This window comes from Oryctolagus cuniculus, chromosome 4 (assembly GCF_051225735.1).
Source record: "Oryctolagus cuniculus isolate XC-2025 breed Fujian yellow rabbit chromosome 4, ASM5122573v1, whole genome shotgun sequence".
Classification (NCBI taxonomy): Eukaryota; Metazoa; Chordata; class Mammalia; order Lagomorpha; family Leporidae; genus Oryctolagus; species Oryctolagus cuniculus.
The window spans coordinates 110,956,496-110,978,235 of NC_142870.1; the positions used below are offsets into that span (position 1 = coordinate 110,956,496).

A 21,740-nucleotide genomic window follows, 5' to 3' on the forward strand; every position below is an offset into this window, starting at 1 on the left:
TTATATTACATTCATATATAACTAGAAAACCTTCAATGTTTACGTTGTCAGCTTTTCATATGAAATATTCCCCCTTGGGTTCTGAGTATTTCACATTATTTAATTTGACTCCAGAATTCAAATTTATTTATTTATTTATTTTTTTTTATCTTTTATTTAATGAATATAAATTTCCAAAGTACGTCTCATGGGTTACAATGGCTTCCCCCCCCATACCGTCCCTCCCACCCACCACCCTCCCCTTTCCCACTCCCTCTCCCCTTCCATTCACATCAAGATTCATTTTCGATTATCTTAGTATACAGAAGATCAGCTTAGTATACCTTAAGTAAGGATTTCAACAGTTTGTTCCCACACAGAAACATAAAGTGAAAAATAATAGATGATTTTTTTTTTAAATGATGATGAAATCAGATCAGATCTATTGTCATGTTTAATCCCAGTGAGAGTCAAGTTGGGAATTGATAGTCAGAATTCAAATTTAAATCCTTTCTGCTTGGGTCACTGTCCTCCAAACTTTAGCTTTCTCCCTGTCCACCCCCCAGCCGCCTCCCACTCCTTCTGCTACCTTTAGCTGGTAAATATTTTTGGCTGCTTGCATTCAGAAAGCACTATGATGCTGTGAAGCAGGAAAACATAATTAGTTCATAAAGCACATTATAAAAGTTTAAAGAATAGCTCTCTTAGATTTCTGGTTCCTCTGCTCAAATTTACTTGGACTTAAACAAGAGATGTTTATTGAATGTGTATCTCTGTTAATAATCAGGCAGGTTGTTTCGCATGGCCCTGAGCCTCATTTGTCTTTAAGGAGCTCTGGAGAGGTAGGCCACAAAGCTCTCTCTGCCTGTTGAGCTCTGGGTACAGGCTGGCTTGTTGGCCTCCACACAGCTATGACAGCATGCAGTGCTAAAGCAGTCTTCCTATGGGGTTTCCAATAACTCGATTGCCAGTGAGTTGGAACTTCCTGCTGCCTTGACGGAGCCTTTGAATGTGATTAGGATGAGCAATGATTCTCCAGAAGTGGGCAGAAGGCGAGAGCAGTAAACATGCAGATTACACGCTGCCTACACCCCATTCTTCACACACGCCGCCCAAGATAATGCTCCTACAGAGAGACCGCAGGCTTCCCAAGCTCTCTCTCTCAGCCTCCTGCTCTTTAGTTAGAGGCCAACCAGGATGCCCAGGACACGTAACTGATACCGCGTAGATAATCATTGACTAGTCTTGGTTTGGATGGTGGAGGCTGGACTCCTTGTCTCTTCCTGGTTATGTTTCCGTGATGTATGGGCTGATTTCTCTCTGGCCACAGGATGGTTTTCATTCTTTGCGATGAGAACTTCAGCAACCAAGACAAAGGTAATTTGGTCGAGCCCTCCTAAGGCATCTGTGAGACGCTTTCATGTTTTGAAACGTTCCCTTTGCAATCTCTCTCTCTGTGACTTAGAGTGTGCAGGTGGCTGCAGACAGGCAGAACTGGAGGGTGTATTTGGTCTGCCTTTGCTTTGTGATAGATGTTCTGAATTCGCCTTAGTTCTGGCGAAGAGATGCTGTAGAAACTTTTCGTAAACGTCCAAGTGTCCACAGCCAGCAGCATGTGAGACTCGTGCATGCATTCTCCCTGCTCTTGAAGCCACCGAGCGAACCCCTGTGCTTCTCCTCTGTGGCCAGCCCTTTTAGATGTGTCTGCGGAGGTGGACATTTCAAGCAAGAGTTAACAGGCTCAAGTTGTGCTCCCCCCCTTCCCGGCTGCTGTGTTCTCACCCTGCTCTAGCTCATCCCCCTACCCCTCTCACCTCCCCTCCTTCCTGCCCTCACCAGATGTGGTGAGGTGGGGCTGACCTCCTGCACCCGGTGCCCACCCTGTGACCCTTTTCTTTTTGTTTGAGAAGTGGGAGGGATGGGAGAGAGGGGGATTACATTGCCAGACAAAAAGAAGTTGCTTGAGAGTATATGCGGATCTGGACGCATGGCCATTGGCTCTCTGAAGGGCACAGAGGCTGACCAGGATGGGAAGGACCCGCTGTCCCCCTTTCTTGGCCCTCCTTTGGTGAAGTCACCACCTACCCACTTCTGAGGTGGTCTCCTCAGTGTGCAAGGATAATTTAAGATTTGTACCTGAGCCATGTCTGAACACATTTTAGGGATTATCTTTATACATAGCACGTTGTCTGTTTTGCTTCTCTAATAACATGGTATGGTGTGGGCATTTGACACTGTGGTTAAGATGCCACTTGGGATGCTCACATCTCATAGCAGAGAGCCCGGGTTCAAGATCCAGCTCTGTTCTCCACTCCAGCCTCCTGCTTATGCGAAGCTGTTGTGTCCCTGCCACCCACATGGGAGACTCAGATTGAGTTCCGACTCTAAGCGTCATTGTGGGCATTTGGGGAGTGAATCACTGGATGGGACATCTCTGTGCCTTTAAAATAAATGTAATAAATAAGTAAATCTTTTTTAAAAGGAAAATAATATATATAGTATTTTCTTTTACTATAACCAGGTTCCTTCTGTTCTTATTCCCTTAACCTCATGATATTCTGGGGCAGTGGAGAGAAAATTAGATTCAGTTTCTGCCACTAACTAGTTGTGTGGTGCATGGAGAGGGCTATGTTGGTGATGGCTAAGGTTTTCTTTAGCTCCAGGAGTCTGAAGTTGTATTCCTTCCTGAGCCTATTTCTCACCCCCCACCCCAACTCCCATCTCAGCCACTTCTTCTCTGGGCTTCCCATGAATCATGTCAGACCCCCCAGCAGTCCCTGGGTCCTGCTTTGGGAGCCAGTGCACTTTCACAAGCCTCAGGAGGAACTCCTTTTGTGCTTAGCCATGTGAACTCATTCTGCCAAAGGGTTAATCTTCCCAGACTAAGAGTGGATTGGGTGAAATAAGAGAAGATCAATGGTTGTACCCTGCCATGAGTGGGGTGTTCAATCATGCAGGTTTCCAGCCAGATTTCTAGAAATCTGCATCCCAGAAGCCACCTGGGCATCACACCCTGAGGAACTCTGAGTTAATGTGTGGTGGACAGAAATATCAAGTTTATGCCTATAGGGGAGTTTTCATTGGTGTGAGCTTAAGCACAGAAAAAAATGGCCTTGGTCGTGTTAATTTTTTTATGGGCAGTTGCACGATTTGCTGGTCTTGGAATGTTAGCAGCACTGTTGCAGAACTAAAAATGTTACCCTGAGACATTTTAAAAGAGCAATAAATATCTGGTTTTAAAACACAGACATTAAAAAATTATAAACTTGGAACGTCCTTTTTGCTTGTTGTTTTACCACTGGCGTGCTCAAGCTGCCTTTTCCTTTCCTGGCCTTCTGAATAAGCAATTGTTTCGTTTGGTAATTTGGTGATTATTTTGGTTATTTGAATATTGGAGTTGCTCGGACTTCAGCACAAAGATGCTTGGGATGAGGCTGTGTCCCCTTATCAGGACCATTTGGGTTCACGGTGTGTGGATGTGACTGTGCTCAGGGCTGTGGCTGGGCACCCAGGAGCTGTCGTGCTGGGGGACTGTAGTTTGATGTGGAAGGAGTGGGCTCTCAAGGAGTGCAGACTTTATTTCCAGATATGGATGGTACAGGAAACCAACTGCAAGCCCAGTGACGCTGTGTGCAATTGTTCCATGGGACTGATTCCCTGTGGAGAAGCTAGCCTAGTTCCTGCTGCCGTCCACATGGAGGAGGGTGGTAAGGCCGTGGAGAATTCTGCCTCTCATTTAAATGTGGCCAAGAAAGAGTCAACTTGTCATCACTTTCAAAACATCAAAATGATGTTAGCAAAAACTTTATAAATCGATAAACTTTGTACCAGCTTAACTTTTGTTTGGTTCTGTTTTATTGTTTTTTGGCTCTTATTTCAATGTTTTCTCGCTTACCATTTTGCCATAAATCTAGGCCTATTCTTTCAGCATTGATGATGATTACTGTCACTATTAAGTACTAGTCCAGTCAAGTATCATAATTTACCTGCCTTTCCTTTTTTTTAAAAAATGTTCTTTTTTTTAATTTTAATTTAATTTTATTTTTCTTTGACAGGCAGAGTGGACAGTGAGACAGAGAGACAGAGAGGAAGGTCTTCCTTTGCCGTTGGTTCACCCTCCAATGGCCGCCATGGCCGGTGTGCTGTGGCCGGCGCACCGTGCTGATCCTATGGCAGGAGCCAGGTGCTTATCCTGGTCTCCCATGCGGGTGCAGGGCCCAAGCACTTGGGCCATCCTCCACTGCCTTCCCAGGCCACAGCAGAGAGCTGGCCTGGAAGAGGGGCAACCGGGACAGAATCCGGTGCCCTGACCGGGACTAGAACCCGGTGTGCCGGCGCCGCAAGGTGGAGGATTAGCCTATTGCGCCGCGTTGCCGGCCCCTGCCTTTCCTTTTATCATTAATTACTTGGATGGTTTGTCATTCTGATTGCTAGGAAATGTAACACCACAATGAATAAATAATAAATATAGCTTTTACCTGTTGTGGATATGTATGTAAATAAAATTTCCAGCAAGAAAAAGAGTGGAAACACTTTAATATTTTTAAACATATTACAAAATGTCTGTCCTTATCTTCTAAAACGGTTCTAATGATTTTTGAAAACTCTAGTACTTGAATGCACTTTCCTGAGCAGACTTTAACATTTAGTATAAGTTTATTTTAATATACAAATTTCTGGGGCCGATGCTGTGGCACAGCGAGCTAAGCTGTGACCTACATGCCGGCATCCCTTATGGATGCAGGTTCATGTCCTGGTTGTTCCACTTCCGATCTAGCCTCTGCAAATGCACCCGGGAAAGCACTGGAAAATGGCCCAAGTGCGTAGGCTCCTGCACCAACATGAGAGACCCGGAAGAAGCTCCTGGCTCCTGGTTCCTGGCTCCTGGCATTGGTCTGGCACAGCCTTGGCTGTTGCAGCCATTTGAGAGGTGAACCAGCAAATGGAAGATCTCTCTCTGACTCTCCTCTCTCTCTATAACTCCAACTTTCAAATGAATAAATAAATCTTTAAAAATATATGCAAATTTCAAAATTGTAATTAGATACTTCAGTAATCTGTGGAGGTGAGCAATCTGTTCATGTTCCTAGGGTTTCTGTGTTTGCTCTTATTTGAATGTCTGTTTTTGTCTTTGGTCCATTTTGATTTTTATAAATGTAGCTTAGCTGTCTAGGTAGAGGCCAGACCACCCTTTAAAGATTTATCACTTACTATCTAGATCCTAAATACCAAATACTTGGCTAGAATGTGGTCCCTTCCTGGCTGGGGTCAGTGAGTTTTCAAATAACTGTACTATACATTGGACACTTTTGTTGGCTGTATTTGCATATGCACAGTGACATGATTCTTTTTTAATGACTCTGTAAGGAAAATGCACACAACACCTGTGCTTTGGGCCAAGTGAGTGTGAATTTTATGTGTGTGTGTGCGTGTGTGTGTATGCAGCTATTATGAAGGCATGATTTGGACAAAAATATTTTCGAATTCACTTTCTGGCAAAATGCTTCATAACAAAAACCTACTGTCTTTTAAAAGTCCAGGTAACATGGAAGAACCAAAAGAAGTTCATGAAATTTTTTAAAAAGCACCAAAAAACCTAAAAACATTACCTTTAGGTTCCAGAGAAATCTGAAGTGATCCAAGAAGCTGCCTAAAATACACTTGTGTGCTGGTGACAAGGAAGACCTATTTTTCCTAGTATTCAGCGAGTTTCAATTGACAATTCCTATGACAGAGAGCATGATGAGGATTTTTATTTAGTGGAATGCCAAAAAATTAAGAATCATATTTTAATCTAGCAAACAATTAACTGGAATTTGGTTGTGTTTTCTACCGTGGAAAAACCTATTAAAATAGAGTGATAGTTTTCATTCTCAAGTCAGACCATGAGTGTATTTTGAGTTCATTCTAACTACAGTGAGTACATTCTAACAAAGTCTTTTTTTTTTTTTTTTTAAACAGGCAGAGTGGACAGTGAGAGAGAGAGACAGAGAGAAAGTTCTTCCTTTTTGCCGTTGGTTCACCCTCCAATGGCCGCCACGGCTGGCGCGCTGCGGCCCGCACCGTGCTGATCCTAAGGCAGGAGCCAGGTACTTCTCCTGGTCTCCCATGTGGGTGCAGGGCCCAAGTTCTTGGGCCATCCTCCACTGCCTTCCCGGGCCACAGCAGAGAGCTGGCCTGGAAGAGGGGCAACCGGGACAGAATCCGGCGCCCCGACCGGGACTAGAACCTGGTGTGCTGGCGCCGCAAGGTGGAGGATTAGCCTAGTGAGCTGCAGCGCCGGCCACTCATTCTGACTCTCACTCTCACTGTCACATTCTCTCACTCTCATTCTGTGTATGTGTATGTGTGTGTGTGTGTGTGTCACCCTCTCTCTGTAACTCTTTAGAATAAATAGATAAATATTTAAAAAAAATTGTTGAGGGGCCGGTGCTGTGGTGTAGTGAGCCGCAGCACCGGCCTCTAACAAAGTCTTATCCACAGACATTCAGAATTTGTCAGTGAAGTTTTTAATAGGTGATTTAAATCACAAGGAATCATCAGGTGTTTTTTTTTTGTTGTTGTTGTTGTTGTTGTTGTTGTTTTTTTTTTGTCTTTTTGAGCTCTACCTAAGGTTATGGTGTAGAGAAATGAGCAATCTTTTTTTCAGAGTTAGAAATTTGGCACAATGATTCCAGCTCTCATCTAATCATTAACTTAATACACTACCTTGGGTAGATAGAGTATTCAGCAAACGCTCCATGCCTCAATGTGTTAATCTAGACAAGGAGGGCAGCTACATACTGGCAGACTGACCATGGAGGAATCACATTAGAACACGAAAGTAAACACACAGAAATGGGCTTTGTGTGCACTGGGAGAAATATACTCATAGACACAAAGTGCCATTCCAAAACTAAATATGATAAGTGCTTACTTCCTTATTCCTTAAAGAAGTTCTTGACAATTCAGAGCCTTGCTCTAACAACTCCAGGCCTGACTTGCTGTTGCTGACAAATTAGATCCACTTGGTAATTAGAAAGAAGCTGCATGTAAGCTCCCCCTCCCCAGTGCCATTCTCCTCTTCTGAAATTCTTAACAAGTGCTGGGTGTGTGGCAAATGGTGCGTTTTCATAAATGTTTTGTAAGGGCCGATTATTCAGGCGATATTGCATTCTGCAATGGAAGAGATGGCTGCTTAGCCACAGGGAAGACGTCTACATACTATTGGCATCTGTTTGGTAGGTAATGTTCTTAAACGGCCTGGCCTTTCTCCAGACTTTGATTATTCATAAATCTGTTGAGTGCAGTATGTTGCACTATTAACGTTTAATCTTCTACTGAAGCAAACTCAGGAGGCTGAAATCTATTTGCTTTAGCAAGCTCGTTCACTGATAAATGTATGATTTAAAATTTTCCTTCTGTGAATTCCTCAGTACAAGAAAAACACAGCTGGGCATAGCACAGATCATATTTATCTTTTCAAACTAAAGTGCGAGAAGATAGCATCACTGGAGGCTTAGAAGGAGGACTTGCTAAGGAACAGTTCTCCTCCTGTTTGCATACCCACTTGAGGAAAGCTCTCCAAACACGTATTCGAGATACTTGTGAGAAAAGCTAGTTGAATTGTCAAAAGAAGACCAAGTGAATGTATATACAGTGGTTGGACTGCAGATAACATTTTTCCCCTGAGTGTTTGTACTGGTTAAATATTAGAGGAATAGAGATAACAACACTGTCGCCAGCAACTTAGACATGTATTTTTTCACAAGGTTAGCATGAAATGCCTATCAAAGATTTTCCACCCTAGATGATTTAGTTTCAACTTGGTAAAGGACATTGAAGATAGAGCAGGATTATTTGGATGGTAACTGCCAAACAGGAACATAGGAACTTTGTATAGACTTTATCATATATCTAATATTTTGCTCCTTGGGAGTTAAAAATAGCATTACCCACTGGCTACAATTGGGCGACTTTCAAATATGTTTATTTACATTTTCCAATGTTTTTTCCCTCTGTTAGTGGGAAGACCATGAAAGATTTTGTGAGATTTTGGGGCCCATATGTGCAATGTACATTAAACCTAGCCATTAGGGGACATCTAGAGTGAAAAAATGACCTACTGCTTATATGTATTAATAATAACTGGTTTGAAAGGTAGACCAAAGTGAAATTATGGATCTCTGCATCTCTGATCATGAGAATTGTGATTGTTTATGTTATCACAGTTTCTCAAGGTGCTCACAAAATAGCATGCATACAATAGGTGACAAATAACTACAGATTGACTCCTATATGCCTGCAGAATTGTTATGCTCTGCCCAAATGGACTATAATGGAGCTATGTTCTTCTGTTGTCTTTTCGACTGTATTCAGGAAGTATATTAGTTCATTTTTCATTCCTATAGTAAAATACCTGAAGTAGACTACTTGAAAACAAAACAAAACAGCTCACAATTCTGGAGGTTGGAAGCCTAAAGAGCATGGCACAGGCCCTTGCTAGGCCCTGTTGGGCTGCAGCACATCACACTGGGAGCACTTAGTTGTTGATGCCTGTGTCTCTGTGTCTGTCTGTCTCTGCTTATAAAGGCAGCGGGATTCAATCAGGGAGCTCCACACTCAACACCACCGTTGGTTTAGATCTCTGGCCTCTTTAAACGATTAACACAGACTTCGGGGGTTAAACTCCTTCGTGAGTCTGAAGGAACAAACCATATTCAAATCTCAGTGAGAAGGAATAGAGAAGAGGGAGAATGGAGAAGGGAGGCTCTTTTGTAGATAAATGCAGTAATTCTTCCACCATCTTGAGCTCAACTCTGACTACATGCTGTCAGAATTAAGGTAGTTTGCTCTGTCCTTTGAGTCTAATAGGCATAGCCTGAGCTGGGGTTAATGGCTTCCCTATTGCCCATCTCCCAAGAAGCTCTTTCCTGCCTGCATTTACCTGTGCTAGTCACATGCTCTGAGAATGGGGCTGAAACGTTTTGAGTTAGTGATAGCACTTATTCAACCTATAGCTTTCTTTAATTGAAAATTGTATCTGCTGGTTTGTGTATGCCACAGTTTCTAACTACTTACCCTTCTTATTTTGAAACATGGCAACTTGATTTCAATTCTTTTTTACATAGTGATTTAAGAATGCTATTGGGATAGGGACACATGGGACATGAAATCAGGTGTTTCCTTAAGATCAACCTGTCCAATTCACTTAGTTTGCAGAGAAGAACTGAGGCCATGAGATGTAAAGAGATTTTTTTTGTCTTTTTTTTTTTTTTTTTGACAGACAGAGTGGACAGTGAGAGAGAAATACAGAGAGAAAGGTCTTCCTTTGCCGTTGGTTCACCCTCCAATGGCTGCCGCCGCCGGCGCGCTGCGGCCGGCGCACCGCGCTGATCCGATGGCAGGAGCCAGGAGCCAGGTGCTTTTCCTGGTCTCCCATGGGGTGCAGGGTCCAAGCACCTGGGCCATCCTCCACTGCACTCCCTGGCCACAGCAGAGGGCTGGCCTGGAAGATGGGCAACCGGGACAGAATCCGGCGCCCCGACCGGGACTAGAACCCGGTGTGCCGGCGCCGCTAGGCGGAGGATTAGCCTAGTGAGCCGCGGCGCCGGCCCTGTAAAGAGATTTTTTTTAAAGCCTACATAGTTCACGGAAGGGCAATAACTAGAAATCAGGCTCCTATGCAGAACTTTTCAACTTCTCTATTTTGTCTGTGTGAGTAACAGAGAACTGCCCCCCAACACACCCAAAAGAGTGACTTAAAATTTAAAAGAAGCCTGAAGTTGGTAGTCAGTTGCCAGTATGACCTCATCAGGCCATCATTAACCTGGATGCTTCAAGCTCCCTGCTATACCACCATTAGGTCCGACCTCCCACCCGTGCTCAAGATAGTTGCTAACTGCCAGGCATCCCATTCGCATTTTCAGCAAGAAGAACATCAAGAGCAACAATATTTTGTAAGTCCCTAAGGCAGCCCCCTTTGGAGGGCTTTTCTGGAAGCCCTTACCCAGTGATACCTGCTTCTGTCTAATTGAACAGAACTCGTGCAGCTGCAAGGCAAGCTGGGAAAAGTAGTTCATTCTCTGTCTCCTTCTCTCTCATTGTACCTATTACCTGAATGAGGTAGTGAGGGAGAAAAGAGGAATTGATATTGAGTAGTCAAGTTCTTGTCTGTGAACCACTGAATCACGTATTAAATGATTAGGGTTTGGAGGAAAAATGTTTTACAGTATTTTTCTTTCTTTAATGGCATTTACTCAACTTGCCAGGAAGAAAAGACTAAATGTAATGTGGGGCCAGGAACGTGGGTTGCCTTATATGAGCCACACAATGGGAGGAACACTTGGAAACGATCGTCTTCTAGATTGTGTGCTGGCTCTCCCTGTTCAGGGAGACACTGGTTCCATTGTTCCCACTGGCTTGAAAATGAACCTGGCAGTGAACAGTGAAATTGACTTCACCTAGGCATGCTTCATAGCTAGTAACAAAAACTGCTGAGATATTTGCAAGAAGGTGGCAAATAGTTTGCTTCTTTTGCCCTGCATGTTTACTGGGTACAGTTTCAAAAGCCTGAAATTGGAACCCATGTTAATTTAGTGACTAACAATGACTTAATTACCCAGGTCCTACTGACAAGAAGCAAAGTATTCACACGTGACGGTACTAACAGATACCTTCATGAGTAACACTGGGGAGGAGTTGTTGCCAGTATCTCAGTGGCCATGAGATTGATGGTCTGTCTGGTTGTGAGTTTCTCCCTTCTGAGGTTAGTTTCCTTTATTGAGTTAATCCTTCTCGCAGATGTTGATTTAAATGTCAGATAATCATTTAGAATAAGAACATACCAAAGTGAAAAGCCTCTGTGATGTCTGTTGGCAGCCATGTTGCCTCATAACTAGCACACTCTGTGCAGAGTTTTTATCCTGGGCAGGATAGAGATTAGAGGCCTTTGAAGTCATCAAGGAGATTTCAAGAAGCAATAATACTGGCAGACTCCCACACCCGGCAATCCATTAATGTCACTGTGCCAGGGGAGAAGAATGGCTTTATAGCCCAGTACTACTGACTCATACCTTTGTAGCCACTGACTGCCGCAGTGATTGTGCAGGAGTGACAAGGAGGTCCTAGCTAAGAGAAATGATTGTAGGGAATTAGAATGTGACGACTCACCTGGTATGCATGAGAACATGTAGTAAATACCTGGGATAGGACCTTTCCTGTTGCATCAGCCTTTGCCTAAAGTATTTGCTCTGATATGTTTTAGCTTGTTATTTAATTTTCCTACTTGTGTTTCGTCATCTTCAAGGCTGGCCTTGGGCCCATGGGTTCACTGCCTGATGTCACATATCCCTTCACTCCACATCACTAACCTGAAAAGAACCTCCTGACCTGGTTTGTCATCCTGAATCTTCCAATGACTATTTCTGTGCCATATTCTAATCATTTGAAAACTGGATGTTAAGAAGTACAAATTAGAAGAATATTAAGTGCACTTTACCAAAAAGAATTATACAATCTTGAAATAAGGAAAGGATATCATCAATATATTTATTTTTCAAAGAACAGAGTTCTCTGGAGTCTATCTCTGCCCACACGGATGGATGGCCCTCAGTCTGGATTCCATCATACCTGCCTGCCATGTCTTATCAGTGAAGAGCCCTAAGTAGAGGGTCCTATCTATTAGGATCTATCTACTATGCCAGAATCATCCCTAGCAATTACCCAATGATGGAGAAATAATTTAGAATGAACGGCTCATGGTTGCATTATTTACCATGTATCTTAGCACAGGATAAAACAAAAAAAAATCTTGCTCCCAGTTGAGGTCGATTTATATATCAAACCTGTTGACAAGCAAGCTTTCTCGACCTTTTTTTTTTCTCCTTTGCTGCTGCTTAAACAGATCCTAATTGGTGGAGATCCTGACAATTCTAGCACCTGACTAATGAAACTGCTCAAAGCAACAGTCAGCCTGAGCATGGTCCCCAGCCAGGCTCCTGGCAGGAGTCCATGGGAATAATCTGCTCCTCTTGGCAGCCATCTGAGCAGCAGTTCGTGGAAAGGCCTGCTGGTGGTTGGCAGGATGAGGGTGGGTCTCCATTGCATATTAGGTTTAATGCTCCCTCTTTTTGTAGAAAGCTTCAGAAACTTGTGTAAAACAAATTAAGCCAGTATAGTACAGGAAGATTTGTGCATTGTGTCTGAAGCATTGATACATATCTCATACTGAGAAGGAATGAGATAGTGCGAGAGAAATGGCCCCTGATGATCTGTGTTTTGTGAGTAAATGACTTGACTTCACCAGCCTGCTTCTTTATCTATTTAAGAAGGGTACTGGATTAGTATTCTAAGGCTCCTTCCCTTCCAAGAATTTTGTGGTTCCATATGGACTATAGAGTCTCAAAGATGCAATCATGTTGGTACCTGATACTTTGCTATTTTTAAAATTCACTGATTTACAACAGCATTGTTTCCACAAAGCTCTTGAGACAGCTTGATACAACAGAAACAAAGGCAAGATATGATAAATACTGAGAAGTAAAAGAAGGGAGAAAAGAATAATTTTAATCAATTCTGAATAGAGCTATGATAAATTACAGAACTTGTCTCTGAACCTGCCTTCCATCAAGGCAAAAATCAAAACAAAAACAAATACCAGGGTCGGCACTGTAGCATAGTGGGTAAAGCCACCACCTGCAGTGCCAGCATCCCATTTGGGCACTGGTTCAAGTCCTGGCTGCTCCACTTCCAATCCAGCTCCCTACCAATGTGCCTGGGAAAGCAGTAGAAGATGGCCCAACTCCTTGGGAACCTACCACCCACATGGGAGACCTGGAAGAAGCTCCTGGCTGCTTGCTCCAGATTGGCTCAGCTCTGGCTGTTATGGCCATTTGGGGACTGAACCAGAGGATGGGAAGACCTCTCCTCACTCTGCCTCTACTTCTCTGTAACTTTGCCTCTCAAATAAATAAATCTTAAAAAATAAACAAGCAAACAAAAAACCCAACCAACAAAACAAAACAAAAAAATACCAGCACCAATTTATGGAAAATAAAATGGCATATGATATTTATTTTCTCATGTAACATTTTAGATTTTTTTTTTATTTTTTGACAGGCAGAGTGGACAGTGAGAGAGAGAGAGACAGAGAGAAAGGTCTTCCTTTGCCGTTGGTTCACCTTCCAATGGCCGCCGCAGCCGGTATGCTGCGGCTGGCGCACCACGCTGATCCGATGGCAGGAGCCAGGTACTTATCCTGGTTTCCCGTGGGGTGCAGGGCCTAAGCACTTGGGCCATCCTCCACTGCACTCCCTGGCCACAGCAGAGAGCTGGCCTGGAAGAGGGGCAACCGGGACAGAATCCAGTGCCCCCACCGGGACTAGAACCCGGTGTGCTGGCGCCGCAAGGTGGAGGATTAGCCTAGTGAGCCACGGCGCCGGTCACATTTTAGATTTTCCCCAGGAATCGGGAAGTCAAGTAGAACATTTGGTATAATCTACTTAATTTTCTAATTTGAATTCCACAGCTATAAATCCTGGACCTAGAATACCTAACATCTGAATATACTCTGTATGGAAGTGATCATGTTCTTGTCAATCTATTAATTGACCCTACAGTTTATTTTCTTATCTCTCCATTTATTTTTGCAATTTCCTTAGGGCAGAGTTTTTTTCCTCATTTGGAAAAAAATAATTGTTCATTTGTTATCTTTCTACTGATATACTGTAAAATTTGAAATACTAAGAGGACGTAAAATCATCTTATTTTATAAGGCTTTCATTGAGGATTTAGAGCTTTTACTCGTATTTTTCCTTTATCTGCAACTCCTTCATGCTAAAACAGTGGGAAAGATATTACCATGGAAGCAAATAGATCCTTGTTTTTTGCTATTATAAGCCACCTTTATTAATGTTTGATACTCTAATTTCTCTTTATGAAAGTGGAGTAAGAAGTTTAGTTATTATTCAGTAGTAAATTTAATTGGAATCAAGAGTTACTATTTCTGTGTTCTTTCAATTATCACATACAGGGATAAGACTGTGTAAAATAAGCTCTGCTTGTATATGTGAGTATGTGAGTGCTCGCTCTGTTATGATCCAGAGAGAGAGACTGACAACTGGGAGTTTCTGTTCTGCCAATTTTCAGTGGCAGGACTAAAATACCTTTTATCTTGAGGAAAAAGTAGCAAACAGCTAATATAAGCCTGGCTCATTATTTAAGAGCAAACTATTTTAAAACAAGGAAAAGAGAAGAAATAATTAGGGAAAGAGGCAGCCAAGTTGGAGTGAAGCAGTGAGTGTTCATCAGTTCTGTCCCTGGCCCTTGCAGAAGTGGCCAGCAGGTGCATCTTGCCTCCTGTGTGAAAGAGGGACTTCTTTGCAACAAGAATAAAATAAATTCATTTTCTTTCTGTCACTGTGTTAACCACAGTAATTGTACTGCCTCAACATACAAAGTTTGTGGTTTAACACAATAGTTTAGGTATTGCTCAGTCAGGGCCTAGTTGATGGGGTCCTAAAGACCTGTTTCCTTGTGAAGCCACCAGTGCAACAGAGAGCTTGCAAGTTCACCCTGGGAGGGGAAGAGAATCATGGCAAAGAACCACTCGTTCTAATGTGCATGGCCTGGAAGGACCCCAGCCCCTTTGCTTATGTTCCATGTGTTAAGTTCAGTCAACTGACTAGCTCAGGGCAAGCAGAGTGGGAAATTAGGGAGTTCAATATAGAAACTAGAATGATCTGGGAAAACTGGAGACTTCTTGTCTCCATCTTGGAGAAGCATCTTGTAGAATGTAAATTGATTATCCAATGAGTTAAGGAGGGCTTTCCAGAGGAAGCATGTTAGCTGAGCCTTTACATCTGATTAGAAGATAAGAAGGGAAGTGCATGTGAGACACAAAGCCCTACGTTTTTTGACAATCCAATGCCAAAATATGTGACGCTAAGCTGTGATATTAGGTATGCTATTACTAGACAGCTTTTGGTCAGCAATCAGTTTGGCCAAGAGTTAAAAAGTTTAATTATTTTTAAAATTCTGGCTATTGCTATTAGAAGGTAGAATATCAGGTCTTTGAGAACATGAGTTTTTGGTCAGCTCTGTCCAGTGATTTATTCCAAGCTCCTAGAGGAAGGCCTGCCACAGATAGACTTTCCATAAATATTTGGTGGACAAATGACAACTTGCAAAGATCATCTGGGTATCTTATTTTTGTTACCCACAAAGACTAATGGTATTTAATTCAATTAAAATTGTCTCCTTGTAGCTGCAGATGGTGTGTTGAGCCAATATTTAGAAACTATCTTCTGTATTGTACCACACAACAAGTAGTTAGAACTGTGGATACTGTCCTACCAACATCTTCTTCATTTCTTTCTTATTCTGTGACATACACTTCATTCAGAAAAAGCTGACTGTGGCTGATCTACACAGATCTTTGTATAACTCATGTGACTCACTTGATTTGATGCACAATTAGTCAATAACAGTGTTCCATGTACTTACTCATAAAATCTTATGTTGAAGAAGAGCCAAAGAAAAGTGATTACGATCTATCAATAAAGCTAAGAAGACTATTTTTGTCTTCTAGAATGTCTATTTGTTTCATATAATAATGTAAAATAACATTTATTTTAACTTTAGGGTATAACACTTCAGAAAAAGGCTGCTAATCATTATACTATATGTAAAGAAACAATTTCAGAGGCAAATTTACTATGCAAAGAGGATGGCAAAGGGGATGAATCAACTGCTTAGAGAAAGATTGGTCTATAATGAAATGATGTTTTTCATTGTTTCTTGTGTCTTTGGAATCATAAGCACTCTAATCAAGCACTGGATTCTGACACACAAAAAGTGTCACCTTTCCTTTAAAGAATAAGTCTCTGACTTAAGTATAATTGTCTTAAATACTCGTAACAATATTCATCGACAATTGACAACTACATCTAGTTCTCCTGCTGTGAAGATATTTGAAAATATTTATGCTGTCTTATTTCCCTTAGAAGCTTCTGTATTGACAAAGTGAAAAAAAATCTAGATTTAGTTCCAGCATACATTATCATTCTTGACAAGTGCAGAAACTGAAAAGGGGGAGACTAACAAAGTTCAACATATAGCTATTTTAGCAGACTTTGATCATATTGGAATATGGGCAGTGAATGGAGACTGATAAACTTATGCAGGTGGTTTTTTTTTTTCTTTGCTACTTTAGGATGAAGCCAAAATATGAGAAGAGTAGACTTACTTTTCACAGATTTAACCAAGAACAATGACACCATTTGCAACCCCAGTGCAGAGCCAAAAAGAAAAAAGTCATTGCCTGCATGCCAATGTATGCTCCCTAGAGAATAACTGGAAAATGAGAAAAGCCTGCCAGAGATTAAGTTCTATTTCTAATGTAAGCACAAAGCAGACTGATGTCTTTTTAATGAAAACAAACATAACACAACAGATGAGTTCTATTTGTTAGTTTTAATGTGAGTTCTTTAGAACTCTGGCCACTAGGTATATTCTTTCTAAATGGCAAATTTTAGAATGTGAGAAGTTTAGCCAATTTGGGGGACCAATATAATTAAATCATTTAGTGATCTAAATGTTGGGGAATACAGTGTTATCTAAAAATAAATGGACACATACCTATAAATACCAATTAATTAAAATTAATATTAGAAATATAATAACATATTTCATATTTTATACCTACTTTAAGTCATAATAGCAAGCATTTTATAGTTGTTTTCTATCAGTCACTATTCAAAGTGTTTTATATTCATCAACTCATTAATCCCTCATAATAACCAATTTTACAGGGAAGGGCACTAAGTCATAAAGAGTTTAAATAACCTGATCAGCTCACACAACTAGTTTTGTATGGAGCTGGGGTTAACCCCACATAGCCAGGCTCCAGAGGATGTAGACTTACCCAAAATATTACCTTGCTTTTAGTGAACATATTTTTCATGAAATCAAGTAAGACATTCACCGATAAATAGAAAATATTTTAAAGAAAGAAGAAAAAGAACATCATCATAATAGAACCAACCAGAAACCCTAAGCCTAGCATTCTGCAGTGTTCTTAGGACTGATCTTCAAGCCAGTCGTATTGTACAACACAACACAAGATTTAAGCCTATGTCACTACCTTTTTTTTTTTTTTTTAAGAGTCATTTATTTATTTGAGAGGCATAGTTACAGAGAGAGGAGATACAGAGAGGTCTTCCATCTACTGGTTCACTTCTGGTTCAATCCAAAGCAAGGAGCCAGGAAATTTTTCCAGGTATCCCACATGGGTGCAAGGGGCCAAACACTTGGGCCATCTTCCACTGCTTTCCCAGGCCATCAGCAGGGAGCAGGATTGGAACTGTAGCAGCCGAGACTCGAATCAGCATCCACGGGATTCCAACACTGCAGGCAGAGGCTTAACCTACTGCTCCATAGCACTGATCCCTGTGTCACTACCAAAAAAAAAAAAAAAAAAAAATTGTACATATTACCCTTTAGCCTATCAATTTGACTGCTGGGTTTATATCTCATAAAAACAATCTTATAGGTCAATAAAGGAAAAAGGATATTTCACTTGAAAAAAAAATATGTAGGAATAAGATATGGAACCACGTTAAGTTCTAGCTATTAGGATAGCTCACATTGTTCCTTCAAGAGAAAGTAATCATCAGCTAAAAAAAAATATTTAGGATACTTTCCCTCTTGTCTTGGCTATCTTAACTGCATTGTGCTGTTAACTAAGACACATTTATTAGGGCAGTCCTTGATGAAGGAGAGTGTTGGCTATAGTAGCTGAATATTTAAACTTGAAGAGTGGAGAGTGCTAGATTTGTGGTGGTTATAGTTGCAGTGTGAGAGCCTGTGACTTCTGTCTCATTTGTAAAATAAGAATGCTAGAAATGATCATGTTACTGAGTTATGTTAGCTTAGACAAGTGAATGCAGTGTGAAAGCACTTTAGACTGAATGGAGATGATAGCTGGTATTAGTAATTTTAACTACCTCCGTGTGACGTGATGGGTACTGGAATCCTTTAGGGCAATGGAGATATTCAAATTCTTTTTGACAACATTTTGATTCAGTAGCTCTGAATATCACAGCCACAGAGACCATTTTCCATTCATAAAAATTTGACATGAGTATATACTGAATTGTTAGAGAGCACTGTAGAATCCATGAAGTGAGTATGATCTAAAAGGTAAGTTTCTACCTATCAACAATGATGACACAAGCCCTCCGAAGCCCGGGGGGCAAAGCAGAAGAGTTGATGGAATGATTATAGCAGAAGGGGCCAGCGCCATGGCTCACTTGGCTGATCCTCTGCCTGAGGCGCCAGCATCCCATATGGATGCTGGTTCTAGTCCCGGCTGTTCCTCTTCCAGTCCAGCTCTCTGCTGTGGCCCAGGAGAGCAGTGGAGGATGGCCCCTGCACTCGCATGGGAGACCAAGAGGAAGCATCTGGCTCCCGGCTTCAGATCAGTGTAGCTCTGGCAGTAGCGGCCATTTGGGGGGTGAACCAATGGAAGGAAGACCTTTCTCTCTGTCTCTCTCTCTCACTGTCTATCTCTATCTGTCAAATAAAAAAAAAAAAAGATTAGAGCAGAAGAGGTTAGTCCACAGATTAGCACAGCCGTTAGCTCAGAATTTAGTGCAGCAGTAGCAATAGCAATGGATTCATCCTTTTTAGCAAATACTTGGTGAGAAGAAGTTGCCTTGCCTTCCTGTGCTTCAGTTAAACTGTACAAACTAGGTTATTGTAAACTCTAAAGCCTTCTAGTTCTAAACTCACATTTTCAATAATTATATATGACTCTATCCCGAAATATTTGTCATAAGCTGTCTGCAATCTGCTCCCTGGAGTGTGTTACCTCTGCTTGACTTCTTGAGAAATAAGATGTCCTGACAGCCTTGTATCAGTGTACAGTAACAAGTCACATCTCTGAAGGAAGCAGAAACCTTTATCCGCTCAGTTATGGCAGCTACTCCACAGCTCACTGGTTTTACTTGGCGGTTGAGGCAAGGCCAAAATATTATGTCATTAAAGGAAAAGTGGGGAAGGATAAACTGAATTATTCAAGTGTTCTCTAGAGAAGCAATGACTTTCTCCCTCTTTGGCTGAGTCGCCATGGCCCCAAAGTCGGAAGAATTAGCATCTAAAAATTGCGCAAAAATGGTCTACATAGAACTTGGGGGTTTTCTTCAATGAGGCTTTGGATAAAATATGAAGATGAAGTAGTTGACTAACCTCAGTGTAATGCTGCATAGAATAAACTGTTACACCAACATAAATATAGAGTGGTAACAGGGGATTGATCAACTTGGGTAGAGAATTTCAGTTTTGACGCCAGAAATTCAAAATTATCCTGGCAGAGGAGAAGGATACACTTAACATTTTCTGGAAGAAACATGCAAATTACCTCATTCTTAAACATTCCCTGGAGGCCATTATTATTTTTTTATCCCATTCCCAAGTATTACTCACAAAGTGGAAAGGGATGACCAATTTCTTAAACTGCTCTTGACACTCTTTGGTGTTTATAATGTATATTGTAGCCTTAGCTGAAGGCCAACTACATTTACACCAAGCTATTTATATTTCTCTGGCTTTGCCCATCCTTTTTATTTTTTTAAACACAAACATAATTTTAATTTAATTTTTAACCCACTCTAACATTTTTAAAAACCCATTGCCTTCTGATTTGGGGGCCACTCCTGAGTCGTTTTTCTTCCATGCATTATCTTTGTGCTGGCATCCGCAGGGCAGCCTGAAGGAATCACGTCTGCTGGTTGAGCTCCAGTTTTGCTATCCAAGCACTTCTTTCAGGAGAACCAGCAGCTTGGTCTCTTTGAAATTGGGAAGTGATGGCCCTAGCTGTACAAGGACCGGGATGCTGGGAAACCACTGCTTTTGGCCTCAGTTTCCACATCTGTCAAATCATGGAAATGGGGGTATGAGAAGGTAGGAGCAGGAAACCTGGACATGGTCTTTGATCTTTCCTGTCCTGCGGTTCAGGGCTTTCCAACGTGGACACTTTTTCTGCTGATGACTGAGCATATGTGCTGGATCCAGCTTAAAACTCTTTGATGCCAACCCTGACATCTCCCTGAGGGAAATGTGTCATCTCCTGGATGAGATCCATCTTTGGCCAGCTTGAAATCAGTTCTGTGGAATCCACTTCTTTTCATGTAACAATTCTTTCAGTAAAAGTCATGGCCTTCATACCACTCATATCCTTGAAATTACTGTTAGAAATAATTGATCAAAGAGTAAAACCATATCTTGGTGATGAAATGTGTAGGCCACAGAATTATTTTTATTTCAGGATGACTTATATATAACCTTGAAATTTAAGTTCAATAGAACAGGCAGTGTATTTGTTTAGAGGGCAGGGCCATTAAAGATGACTGTTTTTTTTTTTTCTTGTTTGAATTGGATAAAATTGTAATATATCCTTTACGTCACAGTAGCACCCTAGTGGTTATCATATTGCATCAGTTACATGAGTTTTTGGGGAACATTATACAGTATATAGTGCCTCCAGTAAATACACCAGTCATGCTTATGGTTACATAGTCAGCGCCAGGAAATTTAGGATGACATTCCCTGCAGGTTAGTAATTCTACCCATTATTTATATTGGTTTGATTTGAAGCTAGATGAAGCTAAGCATTTTTGAAGACTTTTCTGACAGAAATCTAGAAAAAAACAGAGAATGAATATTTAAAATAAGTTAAATATCTTTGAGGTTTTGTTTTTTTTTTTTTTTTTTTGGAGATCACCTAAATTTTGTCATATGTCAAATCACTGAGAAATGGAGAAGACCTGTTCAGAACATAGGGTACAGATGTATTTCATCTATGAATTGAAACCTCTCATAAATAAAAATCTGTCTTTGGTGTACCCTTACGGCCTGCTCCAGGGAAACGAAATGATTCTAGTTCTTAAAAAGTGGATTAAAAAGTCAGTCATGAAGCTGTCACAGAGGAGCTGAAGCAGATGTGGAAATCGTGGAACATCATTTTGGCAGCTGAGTGGCCTCACCAGCTGGATGTCTTCTGAAAGTGAGAATTTATCATGCTGAACCATAATACAGAAGTCAGTACTTGAAGATGGTTGTCATAACAGTGCAAGATTTTGATGCAAACACTTGATGATTATAATGAACTTGACCAATGAAGTCTGGGCTGTCATAATGAATTAAGACCAGATTATTTTGAGCTGCTAAAATAGCATCTTATTTTAAAGGACAGCAAAAGAGTCTCATGCCTTCTCACTTACTTACCTAGAGAAGACACAGACATAAAAAGACTAGTCTTTGAGACTACCTTGAGCCACACTTTGTTTTGTTCAATCATTTACACTTACTGGTGTTCCTCACTGTGAAAGTGCCCCTGTTCCTGACATCCAGGAAAGGCAATGAAAGAGAAAATTCAGTCTCCACAGTTTTGTTCTGTTCCTTGTTTTCTGATGTGTTTAGGAATGGTACATGGCTGGGAAGGACTGCACAGACTCTGGATTTTATCAAAGGGATACTGAATGAGATACTGTGCTGCTTCTGTGTCAATGGACACTGGATCAGTATTAGCTTTCTTGTCTCCCTTGAGCAGTATGCTTTTCTATCAGTTACAAAAGTCACTGCAAGCAATGTGAAGGGATAGTAGCTGTGTGACTTTGGGCCGATAATCTAAACCTCAAGGGGAGATGGATAACATGTAACATGGGCTTCAGTGCTCAGGCATCTTTTTCCTTTGGTAGATCTCTGATTCTTTGGGATATTTT

General features: G+C 41.3%; 1 protein-coding gene across 16 annotated transcripts in view; it reads left to right on the plus strand.

The window, feature by feature from the left end:
• MECOM (MDS1 and EVI1 complex locus) overlaps positions 1–21,740 on the plus strand; it is a 591,497-nt gene that overhangs the window by 400,257 nt on the left and 169,500 nt on the right. The window contains exon 1 of one of the 16 annotated variants that reach the window (XM_070072550.2): positions 1,237–1,356. The exons of the other annotated variants lie outside the window; for them this stretch is intronic. Coding sequence (XP_069928651.2) covers positions 1,330–1,356 — 27 coding nt within the window. The 5' untranslated portion in view covers positions 1,237–1,329. Of the gene's footprint in view, positions 1–1,236; positions 1,357–21,740 lie in introns of those variants that run through there. 16 annotated transcript variants of the gene reach the window in all.